This window comes from Aethalodelphis obliquidens, unplaced genomic scaffold (assembly GCF_003676395.1).
Source record: "Aethalodelphis obliquidens isolate GAN/ISIS:26980383/991018 unplaced genomic scaffold, ASM367639v1 scaffold16, whole genome shotgun sequence".
Lineage (NCBI taxonomy): Eukaryota > Metazoa > Chordata > Mammalia > Artiodactyla > Delphinidae > Aethalodelphis > Aethalodelphis obliquidens.
In genome coordinates, this window is record NW_020837960.1 from 10,343,009 (window position 1) to 10,368,869 (window position 25,861).

General features: G+C 36.9%; 1 protein-coding gene across 5 annotated transcripts in view; it reads left to right on the forward strand.

Moving 5' to 3' along the window:
- Nucleotides 1–25,651, forward strand: part of AKAP11 (A-kinase anchoring protein 11) — a 48,907-nt gene extending 23,256 nt beyond the window's left edge. For 3 of the 5 annotated variants that reach the window (XM_027116178.1, XM_027116176.1, XM_027116177.1), the window contains 6 exons: nt 76–4,591; nt 6,604–6,759; nt 9,810–9,893; nt 10,674–10,720; nt 13,311–13,471; nt 21,737–25,651. In XM_027116178.1, coding sequence (XP_026971979.1) covers nt 76–4,591; nt 6,604–6,759; nt 9,810–9,893; nt 10,674–10,720; nt 13,311–13,471; nt 21,737–21,877 — 5,105 coding nt within the window. In that variant the 3' untranslated portion in view covers nt 21,878–25,651. The remainder of the gene's footprint in view (nt 1–75; nt 4,592–6,603; nt 6,760–9,809; nt 9,894–10,673; nt 10,721–13,310; nt 13,472–21,736) is intronic. The other 2 variants (XR_003434723.1, XM_027116179.1) reach the window with 2 other exon arrangements.
- The last annotated feature ends 210 nt before the right edge of the window (nt 25,652–25,861 follow it).

The following is a 25,861-nucleotide window of genomic DNA, read 5'->3' on the forward strand; positions in this document are numbered from 1 at the left end:
GTCTACTTATTCCCATTGATTTACATTAATTAAAAAATTCTGTTCAAGAATAATCATTTTATTCTTTCCCTGTAGGAATAAACATTACTGCACTAAGGAGCCAGTGTGATGCTGCTTCACAGACTATTTCTGGTCACCGTTTAGAAACCCATGATTTCAGGGTTCTGGTTGGCTCTGGGTGGCAGAAGTCATTGGCTAAACCTTCTGCTTCTTTAATAAGTATTCTGGGACATAAAGAACTGCCTTCTGTGAAAGCTTCAGTCACGACATCAATTTCTGAGCCTTGGGTCCAAAGGAGTTTCTATAGGTCCTCTGCTGCTTCAGATAAAGATAGCGATGCTGATGTGCAGAAACAGTTGTTCTCTTCTTCTCCTGCCTACTCGTCTGAATCTGAATGCTCAAGTCCAAGTCCTGTTATTTTCTTGGATGAAGAGGGATATCAAAAAAGTTTAAAAGCAAAACTTGAGTTACCTAAAATTCCTGTGATGAAGGATGATATTGAGGATTCAGACTCAGAAGTAAGTGAGTTTTTCGATAGTTTTGATCAGTTTGATGAACTAGAACAAACTTTGGAGTCTGCTTGTCCATTTCTAAAAGATCCTGCCATAGGGAAGCTGTCACACAAAAAAGGGCACAAACATGAAAAATTGTGTTCTGTAACCACTACTATGAATCCTCAGAAATTCAAGTTTGATCGTCCAGCTCTCCCAGCTAATGTTAAGAAGCCAACTCCTCGTAAACCAGAATCCCCTTACAGTCACCTGTGTGATGCTCCAGATTCTCCCCGCCCAGTGAAGGCATCAGGGGAAGACAGTGGTTTGTTTAGCCCTATTCGATCCTCTGCTTTCAGTCCTCTTGGAGGCTGTACCCCTGCTGAATGTTTTTGCCAAACAGATATTGGTGAAGATAGGATTCATGAAAATCATGATTCTGTTTATTATACCTATGAAGATTATGCAGATAGCCTTTCATGTGACGTACTGGGCTCGGTTCTTTATACCCAACATACAAATGCAACATCCAACATTAATAGTATTAAAAAGGGAGAAAATAAGATGGTAGCTCTTAAGTGTGGAAGCCTTGATCAAAAAAGTAAATCTAAAAATAAATCCTCAGTGATTAAGGATAGCATTCAGAAGTTTGCAGCAGATCTTGTGGAGAAAAGTTTTGGCAGTGCATTTAAAGACTTACAGAAAGGAGTCTTTTCATGTACCAATGCTTTGTGCCAATTAGCCATGAAATTGACATCATCCGTTTTTCAGATGGCATTTAATGAACTGAGAAGGCAGCGTGCGTTTTCGTTGAAAGAACGTGCCATTAGTGGTCTGGCTAACTTTTTGGTGAGTGAAGCTTTTGCAAATGCTCTACAAGATTTACAATATGTAAAGAAGCAGATCTTCACAAACACTGTTGCTAGGTTTGCTGCAGATCTTGCTGAAGAACTTGTTTTTGAAGGCATCATGGAAGTGTGTCAGTTTTCGTATCCTCCAACACCTGCATCTCCACAGCGTCGGTCATTTGACTGTGAAGACAAAGTAGTGAAGTCCTATGCAAAAGATTTGTCTGAGTCTGTAATACAGGAAGCGTTCATTGAGCTGTCTCAAGTTGACGTGACCTTCACAACAAAGGCAGCAGTCAGTGTTTCCACAGATAACATTAAGTATGTGAGTGCAGAAAATGTAGTGCCACCGACACAGACTTCTACATTTTCCCCTACTTTTAATGGTCAAACAATTATGGTGACAAAACCAATACAGGAATATAAAAAGGAATACACAGTACAACAGGCCTTGTTTTGTACTTCTGGAGTTGTTACTTCTATACCAGTGCCCTTGGCAGGAGGTGCCCTTCTCCCATATCATATTTCATCTAATATGTATCAGGCAAAGTCTCATCCATCATCTGATGATAGTAGTTTGAATGGTGGTTCTACCCAAGCAGGGGTTGCCACAAAAAACAAGGAAGAGGAGGTAGCTTGTCTCAGGAATATTTGTTTACCTTCAGAACACCATCCGGGTAACCAGAATGATGTTAAGCCAACTAATGATGATATTGAAATGGAAAGCTCTTCAGAAGTAACAAGTGATCCTGTGATTATTAGCAATTTTTCTGTGGCAGTGGTGCATGCAATAGTAAATGAAACTTTAGATTCAGTGGCGTCATTCAAAGTTACAAAAACAATGGATAAACACAAAGATTGTTTAACTAAAACAGTAAAGGGAAAAACCCCTCCTTTTCACTGTGATCAAGCAACACTGCAACAGAGTGAGGCTAGCAAGAAGGACATGTTTGCTGACCGATTATCTAAATCTGTTGTTAAACATTCCATAGACAAAAGCAAATCAGTGATCCCAAATGCAGATAAAAATGGACTCCACAAGGAAGACTTGCCTGTTCCTGGAGATGAGTCACGGTTGACCTCGGAAAAGTTCCCCAAGTTTCTTGAAGCTCAAGATCATTTAACTCACTGTTCACTTTCAGAAAGAAAGGATTGTGTTCTGGAATGTAAAGGTTATATGGCTCATGGATTTTCTTTAGAGACACTACCACCTTGTCCAACTGCAGCAGGTCAGAAACCCGATTTGAAGGAAATTGCTAAGGACAGATCCGTGAAAAAGCATAGTTTGAATGATACAGCACTTGAGCCCTTGCCTTTGGGGCAGGAGAACCCTTTTGCCCATTCACATAGTTTCTCATCCCCAGTGCTCACATGTGCAGATGGTTTGCACGTGGAAGATAAACAGAAAATCAGAGACGGGAATGTGATACCTGATACTCCTCCATCAACTCCTCTAGTCCCATCCCAGGCTGCTTCTGAATGGGATATCAAGAAGTTAACCAAAAAGCTCAAGGGGGAATTAGCAAAAGAATTTGCACCTGCCACACCACCTTCTACACCTCACAACTCGTCTGTTGGCAGTTTGTCTGAAAATGAACAAAATACTATAGAAAAAGAAGAGTTCATGTTGAAACTCATGCGATCTCTCTCAGAAGAAGTTGAAAGTAGTGAAGATGAAGAGCAGCCACAAGTGGACGTGAAGTCAGAGCCCTCAGGGAAGAAAGTGCAGTTTGCAGATGCGTTAGCGATACACATCATTTCTCTTGCAACCGAGCTGGCAGCTTCCCATTTGGATAATAAAATAATTCAAGAACCCAAGGTTAAAAGCCCTTGCTTAAATGTGCAAAGTCAAAGAAGCGTATCACCTACTTTTTTAAATTGCTTAGATGAAAACTTACAAACATTATGCAATTTTGCAGGTGATATGGCAGCGGAAGTCATTACAGAAGCTGAAAGAATAGCAAAAGTTAGAAGTTGTATGCTTTTCAGGCAGAAGAGGAACAGTTATGTTGATAGTGACCAAGATTATAGATCAGAAGAGAAGACGGATATAGAGGCTGTAGCACACCCAGGAGAAGTAGATTCATTTATTCTTTCATTACCACCAAGTTGTTGTCTGTCAGGTCTGACATACAAGTATCCCAGCTGCGAAAGTGTGACAGATGAGTACGCAGGTCACGTTATCCAAATACTAAAACAGGAAGGTGGTGATAGTGAGTTAATAATGGACCAGTATGCCAATAGACTTGCTTATCGGTCTGTTAAGTCAGGATTACAAGAAGCATCTAAGACAGCCAAAATGAAGTGCAACTCAAAAACGTTCCCTGTGCAAAGCTCACAGGTGAAAACCAATGATGAACTGTTACTATTCTTAAGTAAAGAACACCAGCAAGGAGTAGATAAAAAAAGACAAAGTAAAATAAGTGGAGGTTACCTGCATAAAAACCCGACTTGTGAATGGACACAGGATACATGCAGAAATGAGTGCTTGGAACTGTATAGTTTTTCAGCCTCTCTCGCTCACAACATTACAAGAGATGTTAAAAAAGAGCTGACGGCATCTACAGTTGGCTTGCCAAAATCCTTAACAGATTCTTGCCTTTATGAAAAAAATGGATGCGACGAAGATGCCGAGTCTCACTTCGAGCCAGAATTTCCCGCGTCTCTTCAGCCTTCCTCACAAAATCACAGATTTTCCCACAGTACCGGCAGCTTGAGTGGGCGTGGTTATGGAGAGACTGTTGTTCCAGCTGTAGAACAGTACGCTAGCAAAGTAGTGGATGACGCTTTAGAGCTGAGTTCAGGATCTGCAGTCTTCCACGTGTCTGAGACCACAAAAGTGGCTGATAGGGTCACTTACGCAGAAAAGTTGTCACCTCGGGTGAGTCAGACTTGCAGGTATTGTGACGGGAAAGAGCTCCATGACTGCACTGGAAATTCATGTCCACACTTCCCCAGACCAAATTCACTTGCTGGTAGTAAGCCAGTTTCTAATTCAAAATTTAGCAACGTCTACCAGAAATCTAGGGTTTTTCGTCTCGACGTCCCTCAAATTCACATTGATCTTGATAAGAAGACAGTGCTTGCTGAGAAGATAGTTGCGGAAGCGATTGAAAAGGCAGAGAGAGAGCTGAGCAGTACCAGTTTGGCAGCTGAGAGTGGGATCGGACAGGACGGTGTCATCTTTGCTGAAAGCCTCACTACTGAGATAATGACGTCGGCGATGAGGAATGTTGGTCAGGCCGTTAGCAGGTAAGTTTCCGATTTCTTTCGGGTCTTAAGATGAGGGGAAAAGTTAACTTGATCATTTGTGTCTTAGGTCCTGTTCAGCAAGATATGATTATTTTTAATCCTAAATTAACAAAAAATATTCCCTATTACATGTGTGTATTGTTTTATAGCCTGCCTGTTACTTTCATAGACACTGTCTCATTATCCCACAACAGCCCCTTGAGGGAAGGAAGGTATGAACCGTTTACTGAGCTGGAAGGTGTGGCTTAGCGTGGATAATCACCTTGTGCCCAAGTTTACAAAGCTGTGAAGTAGGTAAAGCTGAATCAAAGAATCAGCTGGAGAATTTTGTACAGCAAATATTGAGCATCACCATGTTAATGTACTACTGTGAGATTAAATTTTTATTTCTGTTCACAAAGGTAAGTTTTCTTAAAAAGAGTGCTCTGAAGAAAGGAAAAATTGTCCAAATACTTCCACCCCTGCCATCACTCCTCTTGATAGGCCACCATCTAAGGGGACAGTTCTTTCTGATGGTCCTGCAGTGTTCTGCATTTCAGTAACCGTGTCTTGTGCTCAGCGATACTAATGCCTTAGTTAAAATATTCACTTCTAACCTTCTTTCTCCCTGGGAAAACATCAGGACCATCTTGTGTTATTAGTTTGTAGGATTATTTTTGTTAGTCTCACAGAAAGAGAACATTTCTTGAGGAGGAATTTAATTAAGCCACACGGTAATGCCGGATATTTTAGTAGCTTCTGTCAAAGCCATGACAAGCACTGCCTCTTTTCTTGGTCATCTTAAAATAGGGAGATGCGGGGAGTTAGTGCTGGGGGTGGCAGTGGGCAGCAGCCGGTGGGGTGCGGTGCAGTTTTCAGTAGGTAGCAGGGAAGCTGCTCTGACATAGTAACATTTGAGCAAAGAGCCGAAGGTGGAGAGAGAATAAGGTAAGTGGGAATCAGGCGGAACAGGGTTCCAGGCGCAGGAGTGGGACTGTGCATGTTGGGGAAGCAGCAGAGAAGCTTGTGTGGCTGAAGCAAGGGAGCCAGGGAGAGTGGGAGACCAGTGGAGGCTATGAGAGGTTGTCACACCTGATGTATGTTATAAGGACTTGGACCCTTATTTTGATTGACGAGAAGCCACTAGAAGATTTTGACCAGAAGACCAGCATTTCCCCTCTTCATGTTTAAAAATGTGGGGCAAGATAGGGGTATGGGGTTAAGAGATACCAACTACTATGTGTAAAATAAGCAACAGGGATAAATTGTACAGCACAGGGAAACAAATATAGCCATTATTTTGTAAAAGCTTTCAATGGAGTGTAATCTATGAAGATATTGAATCACTGTGTTGTACACCTGAAACTAATTTAATATTGTAAATCAACTATACTTCAATAAAAAATTAAAATACCACTTTAAACTGTTACTCCAGAATAAAACGCAGAAGGGACAAATACAGTAATTGAACAGTGACTGACATTTCTTGTGAAGATGGACTAAAAATATAAATGTCTTTTCATTGAGAAAAAATGAGAGAGGTTATGATCCAAGCTCAAAATCTTGAAGAGATTTGGCTAGTTTGATTATAGGCGTGACAGTACTAGAGTTTCTTGGACTACTTTTTTTTGTTCTTAAGCCAGAAAAGGGGTAATTTTTGGTACAAATAAAATACTGTCTTACAAAAACTTAGGAACTTGTGCTCCTTCATAGAGGTCCCAGTTGAAAATATGAACTGCTTTAAAGAGAATTTAAATAAATGGTGTGCTTGGGATGGATCCATAATAGATGAACAAGATGAGTTAGGGATGTTGTGTAGGTGCCTCAGCTAACTTTGAAGTTAGTATGCTCTCCTGCCGAGTGTCTTTATTAGCAGACACAAACCAAGGGTTAGATGGACCACTGGTCTAACTCCTGAATATCACTTCTTGTTTTTGTCATCTTTATCATCAAATGGATAGTCCTATAATTCAGAATCTGATGCTTTTGGACTTTCTTTCTTTCTTCCTTACTTTTTTTTTTTTTTTCCCCAGTCCAAAAGAAATAGAAGACTTTCGGTCAACTGAGTCTTTTGGTAGCCAGCAGATGAATCTCAGTATTGGTGATGACAGCACTGGTAGCTGGTCCAATTTAAGTTTTGAAGATGAACACCAGGATGAAAGCAGTAGTTTTCATCATCTAAGTGAAAGGTGACTATGATTTTGCATGTAATTACATAGTTCAGGTACTCAGACCTCAGAAGTAAGCTATAAATTTACATTGAGTTTGATTTTAAAATTCTGAATTTGAAAATCTGTTATTTTCAAAGTGTATTTTATTGCTGACAATATATTTCTAATGGTTTTGACATTTATTAAATACAATAACTAGCTGAGCTAATTTTCTTTGAACGTGCCAATAGTTGATTTGAAAAATACTTCATACATTTGAATTCTATACCCTTTAAGCTTTACTTGGACTTCTCATGAATTTTTGAGGAAAAAATTTTCTTTCTCACTTTAAAGAGGGTACTTTTTTTTTTCTCTAAAGGATAGGAAAAAGAACAGTTATCTGTAAAAGGCATCGAGATGGCCCTGTAATTTTCTTGACATGAAAGTAGTATCTTTTTGGGGGAAGGATTCCTTACTTGTCCTTTCAGGAACACTGTAACTTGAGCAATTTATACTTGAATGACTGAAAATATATAAACTCATTATAAAAACATGGTTTTGTACAGTAAAAGTCACTTCATATATCATTTTCTCAGTTAACTTTGTTCATTAAAATAGTTTTGGAATATTTTATTAATTATAACAGTTGTTTCTTATATTCTTAACTCTGTAAAGGCCTAAATGGCTTTTCACCTGTTAGAACAGCAGAGAAGCTGCTTAACTCTGTTAAGGCCTAAACGGCTTTTCACCTGTTAGAACACATCATCTCAGAGTATTTTGTTTGATGCTTGGATTAACCAGTAAGTATTAATATTTTTATAAAGTATCTATTTTGTCATAATTTCTTAAAATGTGATGTAAACCACCAGTATTTTACAAAATCTAAATCCAAAAAGGCAGTCTTTAAAACTGGTAGCAGGAAGTGGGGGTAATATCACAGATCATCATTTGGCCCTTCCCATAACTTTAGAGTAGAATATTAAACACTTAAATTCTTCTCTCATCTTTGAGAAGCAGGCTTCTAGAATTTCAGTTGGGGGTTAACATTGTTGCTTACAGAAACCTGGTGTTAAAGTGGGAGAACAAGGGTTAGAGGCTAGTGGCATTAAGAGGACTGTAGCTGGTTGAATGACTTGATATGGAATGTTATCTAATTTGATGAAAAGAGGGAGGCGCCTACCAAGGTCTGTCCTTGGTTCTTCCCCTTCAGCATTATTTTATTAGTGGTGTAGAGCACTTAGTATTTGTGAGTGACTCAAAACAAAGATGAAAAGGTAATCCCATTAACAGAACCAAGGTTCAAAAAGACCAAATCAGGCTGAGGCTAAACTAATAATGTTTAACCTAGGTAAATGCATTTAGGTTCAGAAAATTAATTATTTGAATTCAGGATGCGGAAAACCTGACTTGATAGCCTTTTGTCAGAAAAACACCTGTGGTTTTAATTGACTATAGAATTAATAAGAACTAATGATGCTGTGTGGCCTTAAGGTTCAGGCACAAAGAAAAACTTAGTGGGGCTCATCCAGGGTTGGTGGTGTGCTCGCCTCCCAGAGATTAAGATTCCCTGGGTCATTGGAGGGTCCCAAGATTCTGTAGGCTTGATAAATCCCTCAGAGTATTTTAAAGCAAGTGATTCAGAGACCACACTTAAGATACATGGCTTTAGTGTGGAAATGGGTAAGAATTTTAATTTTGTAATTTTTTCCTGTGCTTAGATAATCATTCTATTGATAGAAGTAAATATGGTGTTTGAGATCATTAATTTTCTCTTTCTCTTCGGCTCACAGCTGTCTATCCATTCTGTATTTCCATATTTTCTCATTTTTGGTTTGTCTGGGAACAGACTACATGGGCAAAAACTCTGGTTGGTTTAATAGTTTTATAATAGATCTATATTTGTTGGAACATAATGTCGAAAAGACACTGATCAGTTTTAACTTTTATTCTGTAATGCATTATGGTTTGTGACAATGTGATAGTGCTAGAGTTAATGTGGATATGTTAATTATTGAGATGGCCTGGAAGGTATTTAGAACTTTTAAATCGTCATTCCCTTTTTTGGTAACCTTGTCAACATTTACTGATGCATGAAAGATGATTTTATGTTAATTCATTTTTTAGAACCAAAATTTTGGTTTGTGTGACTATTAATTTTTATAATTGTCTAGCCTAATATGGGAAACTATAGCTGCTTATCACTGCAAACTAATGTGTGCTTACTAATTATTTTAATGATTAGAATTTTTTGAAATTGCATGTTTAGATTTTAATCTGAAAAACTGAATTTAGTTTTGTTTCTGAACGCAGTTGCTTTTTGTGTTGTAGCGCTTTGCCGCACTTGTAGAATGTAGTTGCTTTCTTCTTTTGATTAGGCAGCGCGAGAAGGTATCTGTGTGGCGTCAGTGACTGGCTGATCAGACAAGTGTAATGCTTGATTAGACCTTGGTTATTCAATATTCTGAAGAAAATGTATATTATTTGCCACCTACTGAATTATACATAATTAATGAAATGAAGGTAATTGACATAATAAGAGTATTTTAAAATCAGAAGACAGCTTTTCTCCCAGTAGTCAGAAAAGGTCTATTTGGGACTGTGTTTTGGTGTCTGCCATCCCATGCCTTTCCCCATCCTCCACCACCACCCTGGCCCATCACTATTTGCACTATCTAAAGACTTGAGAGAATGTTAACCTGTGGTTTTTTATCCAAACTGAAGAGCATTGGCTTTCTACAAATTATATCCTAAGCTTTGCCATAGACAGTAATTTCATTGTGAAACTTCTTAGTTCATGCATTCATTTACTGTCCTAAAAGTCATTGTCTTAATCTGTAAAATAAATACACATTTAGAATAATTTTCGTGAACTTTTGAGGACAAGTAAGAAAACTCCCAAATCTCTGAAGCTGTCAAATACCTTGTACAGTAGCAGCGATGGTCTTTACGTAACTGCACAGATGCTGCACCCACTGTGGCAGCTTCAGAACATCCGCTGTTACCACTGACGCATGCTGTTCCAAGGAAAACCAGGGTCGTCTTTACCATTCATTTGCTAGTTCAGCTGTGTTCTTTTCTTCCTCTGGCAGTAATGGTAACAGCAGTAGCTGGAGCAGTCTTGCTTTAGAAGGAGATTTGTATGAGGACAATTTATCCTTTCCAACATCAGACAGGTTGGTCCAGTCCAGAAACCTAAACACTGATGAGTCTTTCACCACTAATGCATGAAGTCATATTCTTTAAAAAATGTGGGTTACAGTGCCAATGTGTATCAACCTGCTTTTCTTCTATATTTTGACATGATTCTGCTTGATAAATTTACATCTAATGAAAAAATTCAACTATGCTAAGATGTGACTGACATCTAATTGCAAAATGTGTTAATTCTATGCATGTGTTGCACTGCTTGCTATTTTTCATTCTACCAATTACTGTTTCATTAAAAAGAGCTTGCTTCCTACAGGATTTCTGTTGTTTTGTTTTGGTTTTTTGTTTTTGTTTTATTTATAAGAGAGGTATAGAAAAAAATGATTTTTTACTATGTTAAAAAAATATACAAATGGCATCAGCAGAAGCATTAATAAATAATTATTCATGACATTCTGCAATATTCAGATGCTGTGTTATCTAAAACCAAATTAGAATATTTGGCTTTAAATTATTTTAAATTAAATTTTATTATGTAATTACTTGACGCTGTATAGATATCATGGTCAGGTAGAACTTCTCAGTTATTGATAACTTACCTTTAGGCATCATTTGCAATTGAGATTTTAACATGAAATGGTGTGAGAAGCAAAGCTTCCTTTTTATCGTCATTTCTCCCCTTTTTAAATATCATATGTCATATTGTATCATTCATTTTTTACCACGTTTTAAGAATTTGCTTTAGTACCATTATTAATTAAAGCTTTTTTTTTTTTTTAACTGCTTCTGCTACTTCATTCGATAAGTGATGGGCCAGATGATAAAGATGAAGAGCATGAGGATGATGTAGAAGGTAACTAACTGACAATTTTTTTTTCAAGTTTTTTGCATGTTTTTTTATAAGGTTCTTTAGAAAAGTCTTTAATGTTTGTGTTTGTACATTTTCATCAGAGAGGCGCTGGGTTGTTACAAATCAGGGTTTTTACATTACAAACCAGGGTATTCTTTTTTGTTTTGTTTAAATTCATTGATTTATTTGCTATAAGATTTTACTAGACTTGGAATATTAAGCAATACAGACATACAAAAATAAAAGACATTTATAATAACCTATATGAAGTCAGATTAAATGGGAAATACTAACTGAAGACTTCTAATAATAACTGAGAAAAAAATCATTTTACATTTCACAATGGTATTTTTCCCCTTCCCTTTTGGTTATTAATGTCTTTTGGGATCCCTTCAATACAATATTATTCATTTAAACTATTCAGTGTAACTTGAAATAATATTTGTTGGAACAAACTTTGATTTATTTTTAAATTGTTTTCCATTAAAATTACAAAAGTTTGTAACTAGAGTAGACCCAAGAGAAGTTCTTGTCCAAATTTCTTATTGTACAGATAATAAAATAAAGGAATTGAAAGATGAAGAAATATTCCAAATCAAGGTATTCTTGACTAATCTAACCAGCGTCAGATCCTTTGCTGAGCAGTTTGTGTTGTTTGATTGCTAAACTAAGGAAGTACTCAACAGTGTAAAGACCGAACTACTTTAAAAGAATTATTCAATTATTTGAGAGAGAAATTCATGATAATCTCTTCATATAATTATCTTTTTCAAAATAGAAAATTCTTACATTATGAGATATAATTTATTATATCACACGTCAGTTTGTTTTGCTGTCAACCTTACATAAATCAAGAAGTAAAAATAAAAAAGATATTTTAAAATGGATTCTTCCTTCCCTCAATTCCAGTCTTACACTCACACATATATTTGCAGAAAGTATTCGTTTCTTCCTTTGATGAACATGGTTCCAAAGATATAAATACTAGATACCATTGGTCACAGGCTGTTCAGTATTTTTTTTGTAACTAGGAATAAACTGGGAGGTTAATTATATGTAGATATGTCATTACTCAGCTTTAGAGATTATAGTCATCTCTCATTATATAGAAAATTGTAGCTAACTTTCAAATTTGTTAAATTAGAAATTGGTAAATTAGATGGATTGATGTATATTTATAAATGATTCAAAATTATGGAAATCCTAAGGCAACAAACTTCATTTTTTTGGTTATTGTTTGTAATTGCAGGATGTCAGTTCTTTCACTTTTCGCTAGGGTTGAGTAACCTCTCCAAAGACAAGTCACTCTTAGGCCAGGCAACCAGGAACCCTGAACTGAGAAGTCCAGTGGTACAGAAAACACTTCAACCCCATGACCTCTGCAGAATTTACAGAATGGCCCAAAGACTGTGTCTGGTACCGTCGTCTACCAGACCCATTTTTGACTGAAAGTCAGAGGGGAGAGAGGAGGGAAATGATAATACATTTATGCTAAGAGAATAGTGTGGACCAATTTTTTTTAAATGAAAAGTTTTAGGGGTCAATACGAATCCTAAAAATGATTGGTAGTGGCCTAGAATGCCCTGCAAACTGTAAAAAAAAGAATCAGGGACATTCACCAACAAATGTCCCATTACTGTTGCAAATTGGTGCCATGTCTGCCAGCATGCCCCGCTGCTGGCCTCTTGTGTGGGAGGCCCACCACTAAGCAGCAGTGTTAAACACACGATACTGGTCCACGGGCATTAGTTTTATAGTCAACAGGGATTCATCTTCTTTGTGTTGAAATCATAATTTTCATTAAAAAATAAACTTGAGAACAGTGTCTTACTTATAATAGGGGTGTATCAGAAAATTCCCTGGTTTAGCTTTTGGGAGGTAAGTGGTTGCATATGACTTTTTTTTTTTCGTATTTTGCCTAAAGAGTGAAGTGATTAAGAGCGTGGAGCCAGACCGCCTGTGTTTATTTCCTGGCTCAGCCATTTCTGGCTGTGAGACTCTGGATCTCTCTCTGCCTCAGATTCCTCACCTGTTAAATGAGATGATAGCAGTTCCCTCCTCACAGGGTGCTTGTGAGGATTAAAGGAGTTTGTATATGTAAAGAGATTAAAAACAATACTTAGGATGTAATATGTGCAATGCAGGCGTTCACTGCTGCTGCTATTTCTCTTAGTTCAGAAAGCTTTCTTAAAGTCCATTTAATATATTTATTTGAGGTTTTTATTTGTGTTTTATTTATATTTTAATTGTAGCATTTTAGTTTTTTTTTTTTTTTTTTCGGCTTTACCTATAGATTAGATTTTGACACAAATTATGGTATTCGTGAATTGGCTCTTGAATTCAATACCTCAGAATAGAGTTTTGCATTTGTGCTGTCACAAATGATCAAAGCTGTTCCTTTGTTTTAGCATTATTTTGCATTTTCAAAGTAATGCTTTATTTGATGTTATGGTACAATTAAGAAAAGATGAATTTTTTTCCAGAATTCCTTGGAATCTTAACAAATGGAAAATGCTTATATGTCCTTGGAGAGCAGAGCACTGAGAGTTGAATTGATGAGTTTCACTTCATATCGTTTCAATTTAAATATTAGGTTCAGAGCAAGATGGAAATACTCTGCTAATTACGAATGTTGACACGGAGCCATGCACAGTAGACCCCCAGCTAAGGATTATTCTTCAGTGGCTCGTTGCCTCTGAGGCCGAAGTTGCAGAACTTTATTTTCATGACTCTGCAAAGAAGGAGTTTATACAAGTAAGTGCCTACATTATAGGGTGCTTGTGAGGACACGGTATATGATGTTCTGTGTCACATGGTTGATAGAAAGTGGGTAAATGCTCAGGTAATACAGTCCAGTGGCTGGGCTCAGGTATCAGCTCCGCCACTCTCTAGCACTGTAACCTTGGGTAAGTTTACCAATCTCAGTTTCTTTATCTGTACCGTGGAAATGAGTATAGAATTTACCTTGCAGAGGTTTGTGAGGATTAAGTATAATACTGTAAAAAAAAAATGCTTAATCTACTGCCTGGCACATCCAAAATTTTCAGTTAGGTGCCTTTAATAAGCATTTCATGAGTTTCCTGTCTTATCAATTGGATGGACCTATGACTTCAGGTCAAATGCACTGGAAATAAGGAAATCAATCATAAAGAACTTGGGGGAAATAAGAGATTTACAAAATTATAGTTATTTCTGGGCAAGTGATAGTGTTTGTGGAAATAAACCATGGAAAGGATGAGTCATATGACTTATGGTCTTTACACTCTGTAATGCTTGGGTCACTGATGTAGAACTGAATGAATCAATCCATATTAGAAATAGGGTCTTACTGGCAGCAGAAGTTCTGGGAAGTACTCCTTGGTGTGAGCCCTCCCAGAGACCACCATTAGCCCCACCAAAGAGCCCGAGTAAGCTCCAGTGTTGGGTCGACTCAGGCCAAACAACCAACAGGGAGGGAACCCAGCCCCACCCATCAGCAGACAAGAAGATTAAAGTTTTACTGAGCTCTGCCCACCAGAGCAACAGCCAACTCTACCCACCACCAGTCCCTCCCATCAGGAAACTTGCACAAGCCTCTTAGATAGCCTCATCCACCAGAGCGCAGACAGCAGAAGAACTACAGTCCTGCGGCCTGTGGAACAAAAACCACATTCACAGAAAGATAGACAAGATGAAAAGGCAGAGGGCTATGTACCAGATGAAGGAACAAGATAAAACCCCAGAAAAACAACTAAATGAAGTGGAGATAGGCAACCTTCCAGAAAAAGAATTCAGAATAATGATAGTGAAGATGATCCAGGACCTCAGAAAAAGAATGGAGGCAAAGATCGAGGAGATGCAAGAAATGTTTAACACAGATCTAGAATTAAAGAACAAACAAACAGATGAACAATACAATAACTGAAATGAAAACTAACACTAGAAGGAATCAATAGCAGAATAACTGAGGCAGAAGAACAGGTAAGTGATCTGGAAGACAGAATGGTGGAATTCACTGCTGTGGAGCAGAATAAAGAAAAAAGAATGAAAAGAAATGAAGACAGCCTAAGAGACCTCTGGGACAACATTAAATGCAACAAGATTCACATTATAGGGGTCCCAGAAGGAGAAGAGAGAGAGAAAGGACCCGAGAAAATATTTGAAGAGATTATAGTCAAAAACTTCCCTAAGATGGGAAAGGAAATAGCCACCCAAGTCCAGGAAATGCAGAGAATCCCATACAGGATAAACCCAAGGAGAAACACACCAAGACACATAGTCATCAAATTGGCAAAAATTAAAGAAAAATTACTGAACGCAGCAAGGGAAAAACGACAAATAACATACAAGGGAACTCCCATAAGCTTAACAGCTGACTTCTCAGCAGAAACTCTACAAGCCAGAAGGGAGTGGCATGATATACTTAAAAGTGATGAAAGGGAAGAACCTACAACCAAGATTACTCTACCCAGCAAGGATCTCATTCAGATTCGAAGGAGAAATTAAAAGCTGTACAGACAAGCAAAAGCTAAGAGAATTCAGCACCACGAAACCAGCTCTACAACAAATGCTAAAGGAACTTCTGTAAGTGGGAAACACAAGAGAAGAAAACAAACCCAAAACAATTAAGAAAATGGTAATAGGAACATACCTATCGATAATTACCTTAAACCTGAATGGATTAAATGCTCCACCCAAAAGACACAGGCTCGCTGAATGGATACAAAAACAAAACCCATATATGTGCTGTCTACAAGAGACCCACTTCAGACCTAGGGACACATACAGACTAAAAGTGCGGGGATGGAAAAAGATATTCCATGCAGATGGAAATCAAAAGAAAGCTGGAGTAGCAATACTCATATCAGATAAAATAGACTTTAAAATAAAGAATGTTACAAGAGACAAGGAAGGACAGGACACTATGTAATGATCAAGGGATCAATCCAAGAAGAAGATATAACACTTATAAATATATATGCACCCAACATAGGGGCACCTCAATACATAAGGCAGCTGCTAACAGCTCTAAAAGAGGAAATCGACAGTAACACAATAATAGTGGGGGACTTTAACACCTCACTTACACCAATGGACAGATCATCCAAACAGAAAATTAATAAGGAAACAGAAGCTTTAAATGACACAATAGACCAGATTTAATTGATATTTATAGGACATTCCATCCAAAAACAGCAGATTACACTTTTCTCTCAAGTGCGCACGGAACATTCTCCAGGATAGATCACATCTTGGGTCACAAATCAAGCCTCAGTAAATTTAAGAAAATTGAAATCATGTCAAGTATCTTTTCTGACCACAATGCTATGAGATTAGAAATCAGTTACAGGGAAAAAAAACGTAAAAAACACAAACACATGGAGGCTAAACAATATGTTACTAAATAACCAAGAAATCACTGAAGAAATCAAAGAGGAAATCAAAAAATACCTGGAGACAAATGACAATGAAAACATGATGATCCAAAACCTATGGGATGCAGCAAAAGCAGTTCTAAGAGGGAAGTTTATAGCTATACAAGCCTACTTCACAAAACAAGAAAAATCTCAAATAAACAATCTCACGTTTCACCCAAAGGAACTAGAGAAAGAAGAACAAACAAAACCCAAAGTTAGCAGAAGGAAAGAACTCATAAAGATCAGAGCAGAAATAAATGAAATAGAAACAAAGAAAATAATAGCAAAGATCAGTAAAACTAAAAGCTGGTTCTTTGAGAAGATAGACAAAATTGATACGCCATTAGCCAGACTCATCAAGAAAAACAGGGAGAGAACTCAATAAAACTAGAAACGAAAAAGGAGGAAGTTACAACAGACACCGCAGAAATACAAAGCATCCTAAGAGACCGCTACAAGCAACTCTGTGCCAATAACATGGACAACCATGAAGAAATGGACAAATTCTTAGAAAGGTATAACCTTCTAAGACTGAACCAGGAAGAACTAGAAAATATGAATAAACCAATCACAAGTAATGAAATTGAAACTGTGATTAAAAATCTTCCAACAAACAAAAGTGCAGGACCTGAAGGCTTCACAGGTGAATTCTATCAAACATTTAGAGAAGAGCTAATACCGATCCTTCTCAAACTCGTCCAAAATACAGCAGAGGGATGAACACTCCCAAACTCATTCTATGAGGCCACCATCACCCTGATACCAAAACCAGACACAGCTACTACAAAAAAAGAAAATTGCAGACCAATATCATTGATGAATATAGATGCAAAAATCCTCAACAAAATACTAGCAAACAGAATCCAACAATACATTAAAAGGATCATACACCATGATCAAGTGGGATTTATCCCAGGGATGCAAGGATTCTTCAATATATGCAAATCAGTCAACGTGATACACCATATTAACAAACTGAAGAATAAAAACCATATCATCATCTCAATGCAGATGCAGAAAAAGTTTTTGACAAAATTCAACACCCATTTATGATAAAAACTCTCCAGAAAGTGGGCATAGAGGGAACCTACTTCAACATAATAAAGGCCATATATGACAAACCCACAGCAAACATCATTCTCAGTGGTGAAAAACTGAAAGCATTTCCTCTAAGATCAGGAACAAGACAAGGATGTCCACTCTCACCACTCTTATTCAACATAGTTTTGGAAGTCCTAGCCACGGCAGTCAGGGGAAAAAAAAGGAATACAGGTTGGAAAAGAAGAAGTAAAACTGTCACTGTTTGCAGATGATATGACACTATACATAGAGAATCCTAAACGTGCCACCAGAAAACTAGAGCTAATCAATGAATTTGGTAGAGTTGCAAGATACAAAATTAATGGACAGAAATCTCTTGCATTCCTATACACTAATGATGAAAAATCTGAAAGAGAAATTTAGGAAACATTTTCATTTACCATTGCAAGACAATAAAATACCTAGGAGTAAACCTACCGAGGGATACAAAAGACCTGTATGCCGAAAACTATAAGACACTGATGAAAGAAAGATGATACCAACAGATGGAGAGATATACCATGTTCTTGGATTGGAAGAATCAATATTTTGAAAATGACGGTACTAACCAAAGCAATCTACAGATTCAATGCAATCCCTATCAAATTACCAATGGTATTTTTTACAGAACTAGAACAACAAATCTTAAAGTTTGTTTGGAGACACAAAAGACCCTGAATAGCCAAAGCAGTCTTGAGGGAAAAAAATGGAGCTGGAGGAATCAGACTCCCTGACTTCAGACTATACTACAAAGCTACAGTAATCAAGACAATATGGTACTGGCCCCAAAACAGAAATATAGATCAACGGAACAGGATAGAAAGCCCAGAGATAAACCCACGCACCTATGGTCAACTAATCTATGACAAAGGAGGCAAAGATATACAATGGAGAAAAGACAGTCTCTTCAATAAGTGATGCTGGGAAAACTGGACAGCTCCATGTAAAAGAATGAAATTAGAACAATCCCTAACACCATATACAAAAATAAACTCAAAATGGATTAGAGACCTAAATGTGAGACTGGGCACTCTAAAACTCTTAGAGGAAAACATAGGAAGAACACTCTTTGACATAAATCACAGCAAGATCTTTTCTGTTCCACCTCCTAGAGTAACGGAAATAAAAAGAAAAATAAACAAATGGGACCTAATGAAACTTAAAAGCTTTTGCACAGCAAAGGAAACCATAAACAAGACCAAAAGACAACCCTCAGCATGGGAGAAAATATTTGCAAACGAATCAACGGACAAAGGATTAACCTCCAAAATATATAAACAGCTCATTCAGCTCAATATTAAAAAACCAAACAACCGAATCCAAAAATGGGCAGAAGACCTAAGTAGACATTTCTCCAAAGCAGACATACAGATGGCCAAGAAGCACATGAAAAGCTGCTCAGCACCACTAATTATTGGAGAAATACAAATCAAAACTACAATGAGGTGTCACCTCACACCAGTTAGAATAGGCAGCATCAGAAAATCTACAAACAACAAATGCTGGAGAGGGTCTGGAGAAAAGGGAACCCTCTTGCACTGTTGGTGGGAATGTAAATTGATACAGCCACTATGGAGAATAGTATGGAGGTTCCTTAAAGAACTAAAAATAGTATTACCATACGACCCAGCAATCCCACTACTGGGCACATACCCAGAGAAAACCATAATTCAGAAAGACACGTGCACCCCATTGTTCATTGTAGCACTATTTACAATAGCCAGGTCATGGAAACAACCTAAATGCCCATCGACAGACGAATGGATAAAGAAGATGTGGTACATGTATAGAATGGAATATTACTCAGCCATGAAAAGGAACGAAATCGGGTCATTTGTAGTGACGTGGATGGATCTAGAGACCGTCCTACGGAGTCAAGTAAGTCAGAAAGAGAAAAACAAATATTGTATATTAACGCATATATGCGGAACCTAGAAAATGGTACAGATGAACCGGTTTACAGAGCAGAAATTGAGACACAGATGTAGAGAACAAATGTGTGGACACCAAGCAGGGAAAGCGGTGGGGGTGGTGGTGGTGGTGGTGGGATGAATTGGGAGATTGGGATTGATATGTATACACTGATGTGTATAAAATTGATGTCTAATAAGAAAATTAATTTTTTAAAAAATAAGCATTTCATGTATTCATATGAAAAAATAGAGTTATTCTTTGTATTTAATTGCTTCATAATTGTGCCTAGTAATTAGTGTGTCTCTTCTGTTAATCCAGTTTCATTAGTGGCATAAGCACTAATGAATAAGCACTAAGCTGGCATAAGCAAAAGCCAGTAAACATTTAAACATTTAATAAGGGACAGTAGTTTACTTTAAGCATTTAATAGGGTTCTAATAATGGAACATTCAGGTTAGTTGCACTAATAGGATATTTTTATTGATAACTTACTGTGTGCCGAGTACCTTACTTTTTTTATATAAATTTATTTATTTATATACTTATTTATTTTTGGCTGTGTTGGGTCTTTGTTGCTGCGCATGGGCTTTCTCTAGTTGCAGCGAGCGGGGGCTACTCTTCATTGCGGTGCGCAGGCTTCTTGTTGTGGAGCATGGGTTCTAGGCACGTGGACTCAGTAGTTGTGGCTCACGGGCTCTAGAGCACAGGCTCAGTAGTTGAGGCGTATGGGCTTAGTTGTTCCGCGGCATGTGGGATCTTCCCAGACCATGGATCGAACCCGTGTCCCCTGCATTGGCAGGTAGATTCTTAATCAGTGTGCCACCAGGGAAGTCCCCAACTACCTTATCAGTCGAGATTTTTAGTTTACAGTCTTAAGGTTTTTGTCCAAGAATTTTCCTTATCAGAACTTTGGTTTAATCTTACTATGTAATATAGAGTAGTCCAAAGAATAAACAATGTAAGATGATCAATAACAACAAAAAAGGAAGAATCAAGTTACTCTTGATCCCTGGTTCAGAATTTACAAAGATACTGTTGAAAGAAGTATGTGAAAAAGATACTATGTAAAATCTTTTTTTTGTATTTTGTTGTCTTTATTTATACTTCTTGGATTTTTCCAGTATAGATTTCTGTTTTGAGGCAGAAGGAGAAAATAAGACAGAAAGGATGCTCAGGACGTGAATTGTCAAGGAGAAAGAATGGGCAGGGAAAGTATTAGAACTGACCTTAGGGAGGCAAACATTTTCAAGTTATTTAGTCTTGGATAAACTGAGGGCTAAGGAAGTCCCTAGGCAGAGCTGAGTGTAATGGTGCTGGGGTAAGGGAACCTCATCCCGACATAACCTAAGAAAACATTCTTGCAGTTCCTCAAAAAGTTAAACACAGCGTTATCATATGACCCAGCAATTCTACTCCCAGGTATATACCCAAGAGGAATGAAAACATATGTCCATGGTAATGTTATAATAGGCCAAAAGTGGAAATACCCTAAATGTCCATTAACTGATGAATGGATGAATAAAATGTGGAATATCCACGCAGTGGAATGTTATCTGTCAATAAAAAGGAATGAAGTAGAGACATGCTGTACCATGGAGGAAACTTGAAATCATTATGCTAAATGAAAGAAGCCAGGTCACAGAAGACCATATATTTTATGATTCCATTAAAAGGAAATGGCCAAAATAGGCAAGTCTGATCGACTGAAAGTAGATTAGTGATTGTCTAGAGTTGAGGGGGTTTGGAGGAGTGGGGAGTGATGATTAACAGGTAGGGCTTTTTTTTTGGTGTGATAAAAGTGTCCTAATATTGATTGTGATGGTGTTGCATTCAACTCTGTGAATATAATGAAAACCATTGACTGGTATATTTTAAATGAGTGATTGTATGGTATGTGAATTATATTGCAGTAAAGCTATTTTTAAAAAGGTTAAGCATATTTATATTACAAAAAATTAGTTTTTACAGAACTAAGTAGAAAAAAAATGAGTGAAGACATGTTCTGATTGGTGGTGATAGTTTATTTAAACGTGCATTTATTTACTTAAAAAAATTGGGCTATAATTGATATATAACATCATATTAGTTTCAGGTGTACAACATGATTCGATATTGGTATATATTGCAAAATGATCACCACAGTATTTAATATTTATTTACTTTTTTTTTTTTTGAAACATTAACATTTCTTAACTTAGAAAGCCATGTTTCCGTTGAGGCTAGAGTGCGTATTCCAGGGAAAAAAACACACTATGTGTTGTGGAAGGAAAATCCACATCCTTTTATTAAACTTGACATTGTCTTTATTATTTTATGTTCCTAATTGAGGGTATGGCAGATGTATTTAGTTAGGTTAAGAATTTCCTGTAGAAATGTAGCCTCTGTACGCCCACACAGAGGGCGTGTATCTGCTGGGTGAGGTTTGTGGGATTCTGGCTCCAGCAATCCCAAAGTGTCATTCTGTGGAGGAGAGTACTTATAAAAGCCAGGAAGGAAAAATGTTTAATTTGTGTAAAGAGTGGTGGTTTAGGGGAGAAGACCTTGTTCCAACTGGGAAACAGTATTTTACTGCGAACACCAGGGTTCTTAGTTTTATCTGATGTTTGACTTAACCTTTCTTTCTTACTAGCTTTCAAGACGATTACAAGAAAAAGGCTGGAAAGTGGGAGACCTCCTGCAGGCTGTGCTTAAATACTATGAGGCGGTGGAGAAGATGTCCAACGACGAGAGATCTGAGTCCCTGTTTGATTGGCTCTTGGAAAATGCATAGAACAAACTCCAAACCAGTATATTTTATTATTTGTTTTGAGAGAGGAAGGAACAGATAAAGATGCATAGGGTAAAATTTGAATAGTGAATATTAACATTTAAAGTGAATTGGGAGGAAGGTAAATATAGCTTTTTAAGTGCGTTGTGTCATCACATGGTATATATAGTTCAAACTTTTGTAATCTCTCAAATATTATCTTCGTTTATTCTTCTATGCACATGTGTAGTGTGTTAAGACCCTAAGAACATGTATTTGAAGGCTTTCAGGGACATTCACTGACAGCATTCTTTTTGCATCCAAATAGTGCTGCTAGAATTTGCACTGAGGTGGCTGAGGGTGGGTGACAGGGATAGGGAGTTATATTTTGCTCCTTTGCAAGCAAATGGTATCCTGTTAATAACAAATCTCACATCAAAAAATAGCATCGAGGCTAATTTTTTTTCTGACATCTTTTGTCCTATTTTTAAGGGTCAATTTTATTTTCATGGTTCACCTATTGGTAGCTTTTTGAATCCCCCAAGTTATTTAATTTCTTAGAAACATAAGTAGTTTAGGTTTCTATAAATATCATAAGTGGTAGTTTCCCCAGCCTTTCATCAAATGACATTATTTGCTAATGTTACCAATTGTTCTGGCATGAAGGCAAGTGTGTGTGTGTGTGTGTGTGTGTGTGTGTGTGTTGTGTGCGCGCGCGTGCGTGTGCGTAAAGGAGAACTTTACCTTGCTAGTGGTTGGTACCCTCTTTTATTTTACTCTTTTCTTGTTAGAAACCCACTGTTAACATTAAAAAGGTGCTTTAAAATAAAATGTCTATAAAGATTGTGCAGTAAGAATTTTTATTTCTTATTCACTCTTTTGGGTCCCCAACTTATCCTATAAATGAAAATAAAGGTGCAAAACATGTTGACATTTTAAAACTTAATGTGAATTTGGAAATGCATTTAGAAGCCCAATAATTATTTTCACTGTTGGGATTTTGGAAAAAAAACACCCCACTTTAGCAAAGATAAGCTTTTTCTAGAAAAAAATGGGACCCTCCCCTGAATCCCGTCCCCAGTGAAGTGTATCTGCACTGTTTTGTAAAGTCCTCTGATGCAGTCTTTCTGGGCTCTGCATTTTCTACTACTTGTCTTTAGTAACTGCGAGTTGACCTGCATGGAGGACCGGGATTGTGTTTTGTATGTGAGGGTATGTGTGTGTGAATTTTTGGTTCTTCCATTAGCAGATTTTGTAACCCTGGAGTAAATCATTTTTTGTGGGAGGCTTTGGTTTTGCTCTGTTACATTTTCTTTTTTCTTGAGCACTGACTGTTCTGGAAGCTGCACAAAGTATAGAAGACATAGCACCCACCAGGGGACAAGGAATAAGGGCACTTACATTAATTTGAATTATAATTACAGTAGAGAAATTTTATTGCTTTTTAAGAAAAATACCAAAATCTATTTAAATATTTCAAGGTTACACTGTGTAAGCTTTGTTTTTTTCTCAATTTAAGATAAAGAAATAGAGCAGGCCTTAAAAATAAATTTTCCTGAAGTTTCTTCAGGTATTTTTTTAAGGTGGAGAAATGCAGGAAATGCATATAACCAGAATTGATTCTGTCTTTAGCTTCTCAGAACTTGATATGCAGCAGCACTGGACTGGGTTTTTTAAAGTTAGGAACCAGGTTGTTATGACATAGATTGATTGGTTATTAAGCTTAGATTGAATTTTTACAAGTGTATAACTATCAAGTTGTGTTTGTTGACTTCGATGTATGTACGGGTTTTATTAACAGCAAAACTGAGTTCTGAATTTCTTTTAAGCTAAAATGACAATGTATTAGTTCTGTAAAACTTTCTGTACTTGAAAATGTTTGTTTATTTCTCTTATGGTAAGATTTTCCTCATATCTTTGTTTTCTTTGCATTATCTGGAGCTGTGATGGATTCAGAATTCCCTTATTCAGCCACTGCGGACTGACAGACCAGTCCTTAGACACTAGCATGCATAGTACTAATCACAGTGGAACTCCACACTTCTGTCAGTTCAGTGCAGGGGTGTAGAGAAAAATATTAAGTGTTGGCAGATGTGAAAAGAAACGGGAGTTAAGCTTCCATATATAGAGAGAAAACATTGGAGTTTATAACAGTATCTTAATCAAGAACAGTCTAAACTTACTTTGTTTAAAGGCACTTTGTGATTTTTCCAAAGACGTTGTAGATCTATTTGGTTGCTCAGCCTTCAGAACAGGTCTGTTCGTTGAGGACGACTCTGTCTTATTTTGTTAAAAATATACTTGGCATAAGTAGATTTATTATGACAGTGTAATACTGCCATTCTGCACACTTTGGCCCTTATGAAATATGATATTCAGAACTGTTAAAGCTGTGTTGTGCTTTGGGTTAAATTCTCTGTTTTATCAGTTTCAGAACCATCGAAGGATCTGTGGAAAGAAAGTGAAGGAGGCCTCTGACGGGGTTTTTAGAACATTGTTTCAGACTGAAATGGAGCACTTCTTTCATATTCTTCTTTTCCCAAGCCAAGATTAAATTACATTTATATTTTGGGTATTATTTTGATTTTGAAAATATTTCCTGATTTACACGAAAGGAATGACACGGAAGAAAATTACAGTATCTATTGGATGGTGTGACACAATTTAATGGAGTAATAAAATCTTTAAGAATATTCACTCAGTGAATATATGTGATAACATCTTCATATTTTGAAAAACGTTCCACTTACCCTTTCAGGTATTTGATGTGAATTAATTCAATTCATAATACTTTCATTTTGCTTAAATAAAGGTTTTATTTTACTGGTAGGAGAAGTTAATCACTTAATTAAATGCATCAGGTATAAAGTGGAAGCTAGTTTACCCACGTGACTTTGATATCATGCACGTTCCCCAAATGCAAAGTTTAACCTTGACTCATCATCAGAGTCTAGATGCAGATGTCTTCTTAGTTAATTATTTAGCAAATATTATTCTTCCACAATTGAAATGATCAACTTCCCATCAATCTATTGCTTTAAATTTTGTTTTTTCAAGGGAAACTTTCCACAGAATTTTTAAAAAGTAATGCATCCATATTCAGGGTGTAGGGAAAATACTTTCCACTTAAAACCCTGTCCACCTGTCACCAGCACATGCAAGTTAGAGCTTCCGTGGGAATTATGAAATTGTACTAAAATGAAATGCATTTTTTCTCATTTTCATTAGAAGACCCTGCACACACTTACTCACTCACTGTATTCCTGTTCTGAAGATGCAGATACAGTGTTGGTCACTCTTGTCACTTTATTTATTTATTTATTTTTTTAAACCATCCATGTACATTCCTTTCACATGGGTAGAATTATAGTTCTAGAAGTTCATTGTTTTGTTTTTGTTGAAATGTTTGAATACTATTTAATATCAGGTTTTAATATTTCTGGATTTACTACCTTTGGTTACTTGTGCAGTGTTAAAAGTAATTCACATTTTTGTTTAATATACCAGATATAGAGCAAAAGCAGCTTTGAGTAATTGTAGCTGTTTGTGTTGAATTACTACATTAAGATCTTGCATAACAGTAACTTTTTGTTTTTTTGCTTTTCAGTAATTTAATATGTTCATTTACCAGAATACGAACTAAAATTTTGTTTTAGCAGTGGCTCAGAATAAACATTTCAGAAATTACTTTTGTAATAATGTGCAATTAATTGTTCTTTTATCTTTTTCCAGTTGTTTAAGTCTGTGATCTTTCTCTCCCAACTAAGAATTCCCCAATAAACTTAAGAAATGCCTGGCCTTGGTTATCAATCTGTAGTATCTTGTTAACATACTCAGTATTGAACTAGAAAACAAAGGTATCTAAGTGGAATTGCTGTGACAGAAGGCACATTGAACAACCTCAGTGCTTCTAACATGGTTTTCAAGAAGAACGGAAGCTAGGAATATTTTTAATAGGACAGTGAATCCTAAGTTCTTACTCAGTTGCCTCTGAATGCTGACAGAATG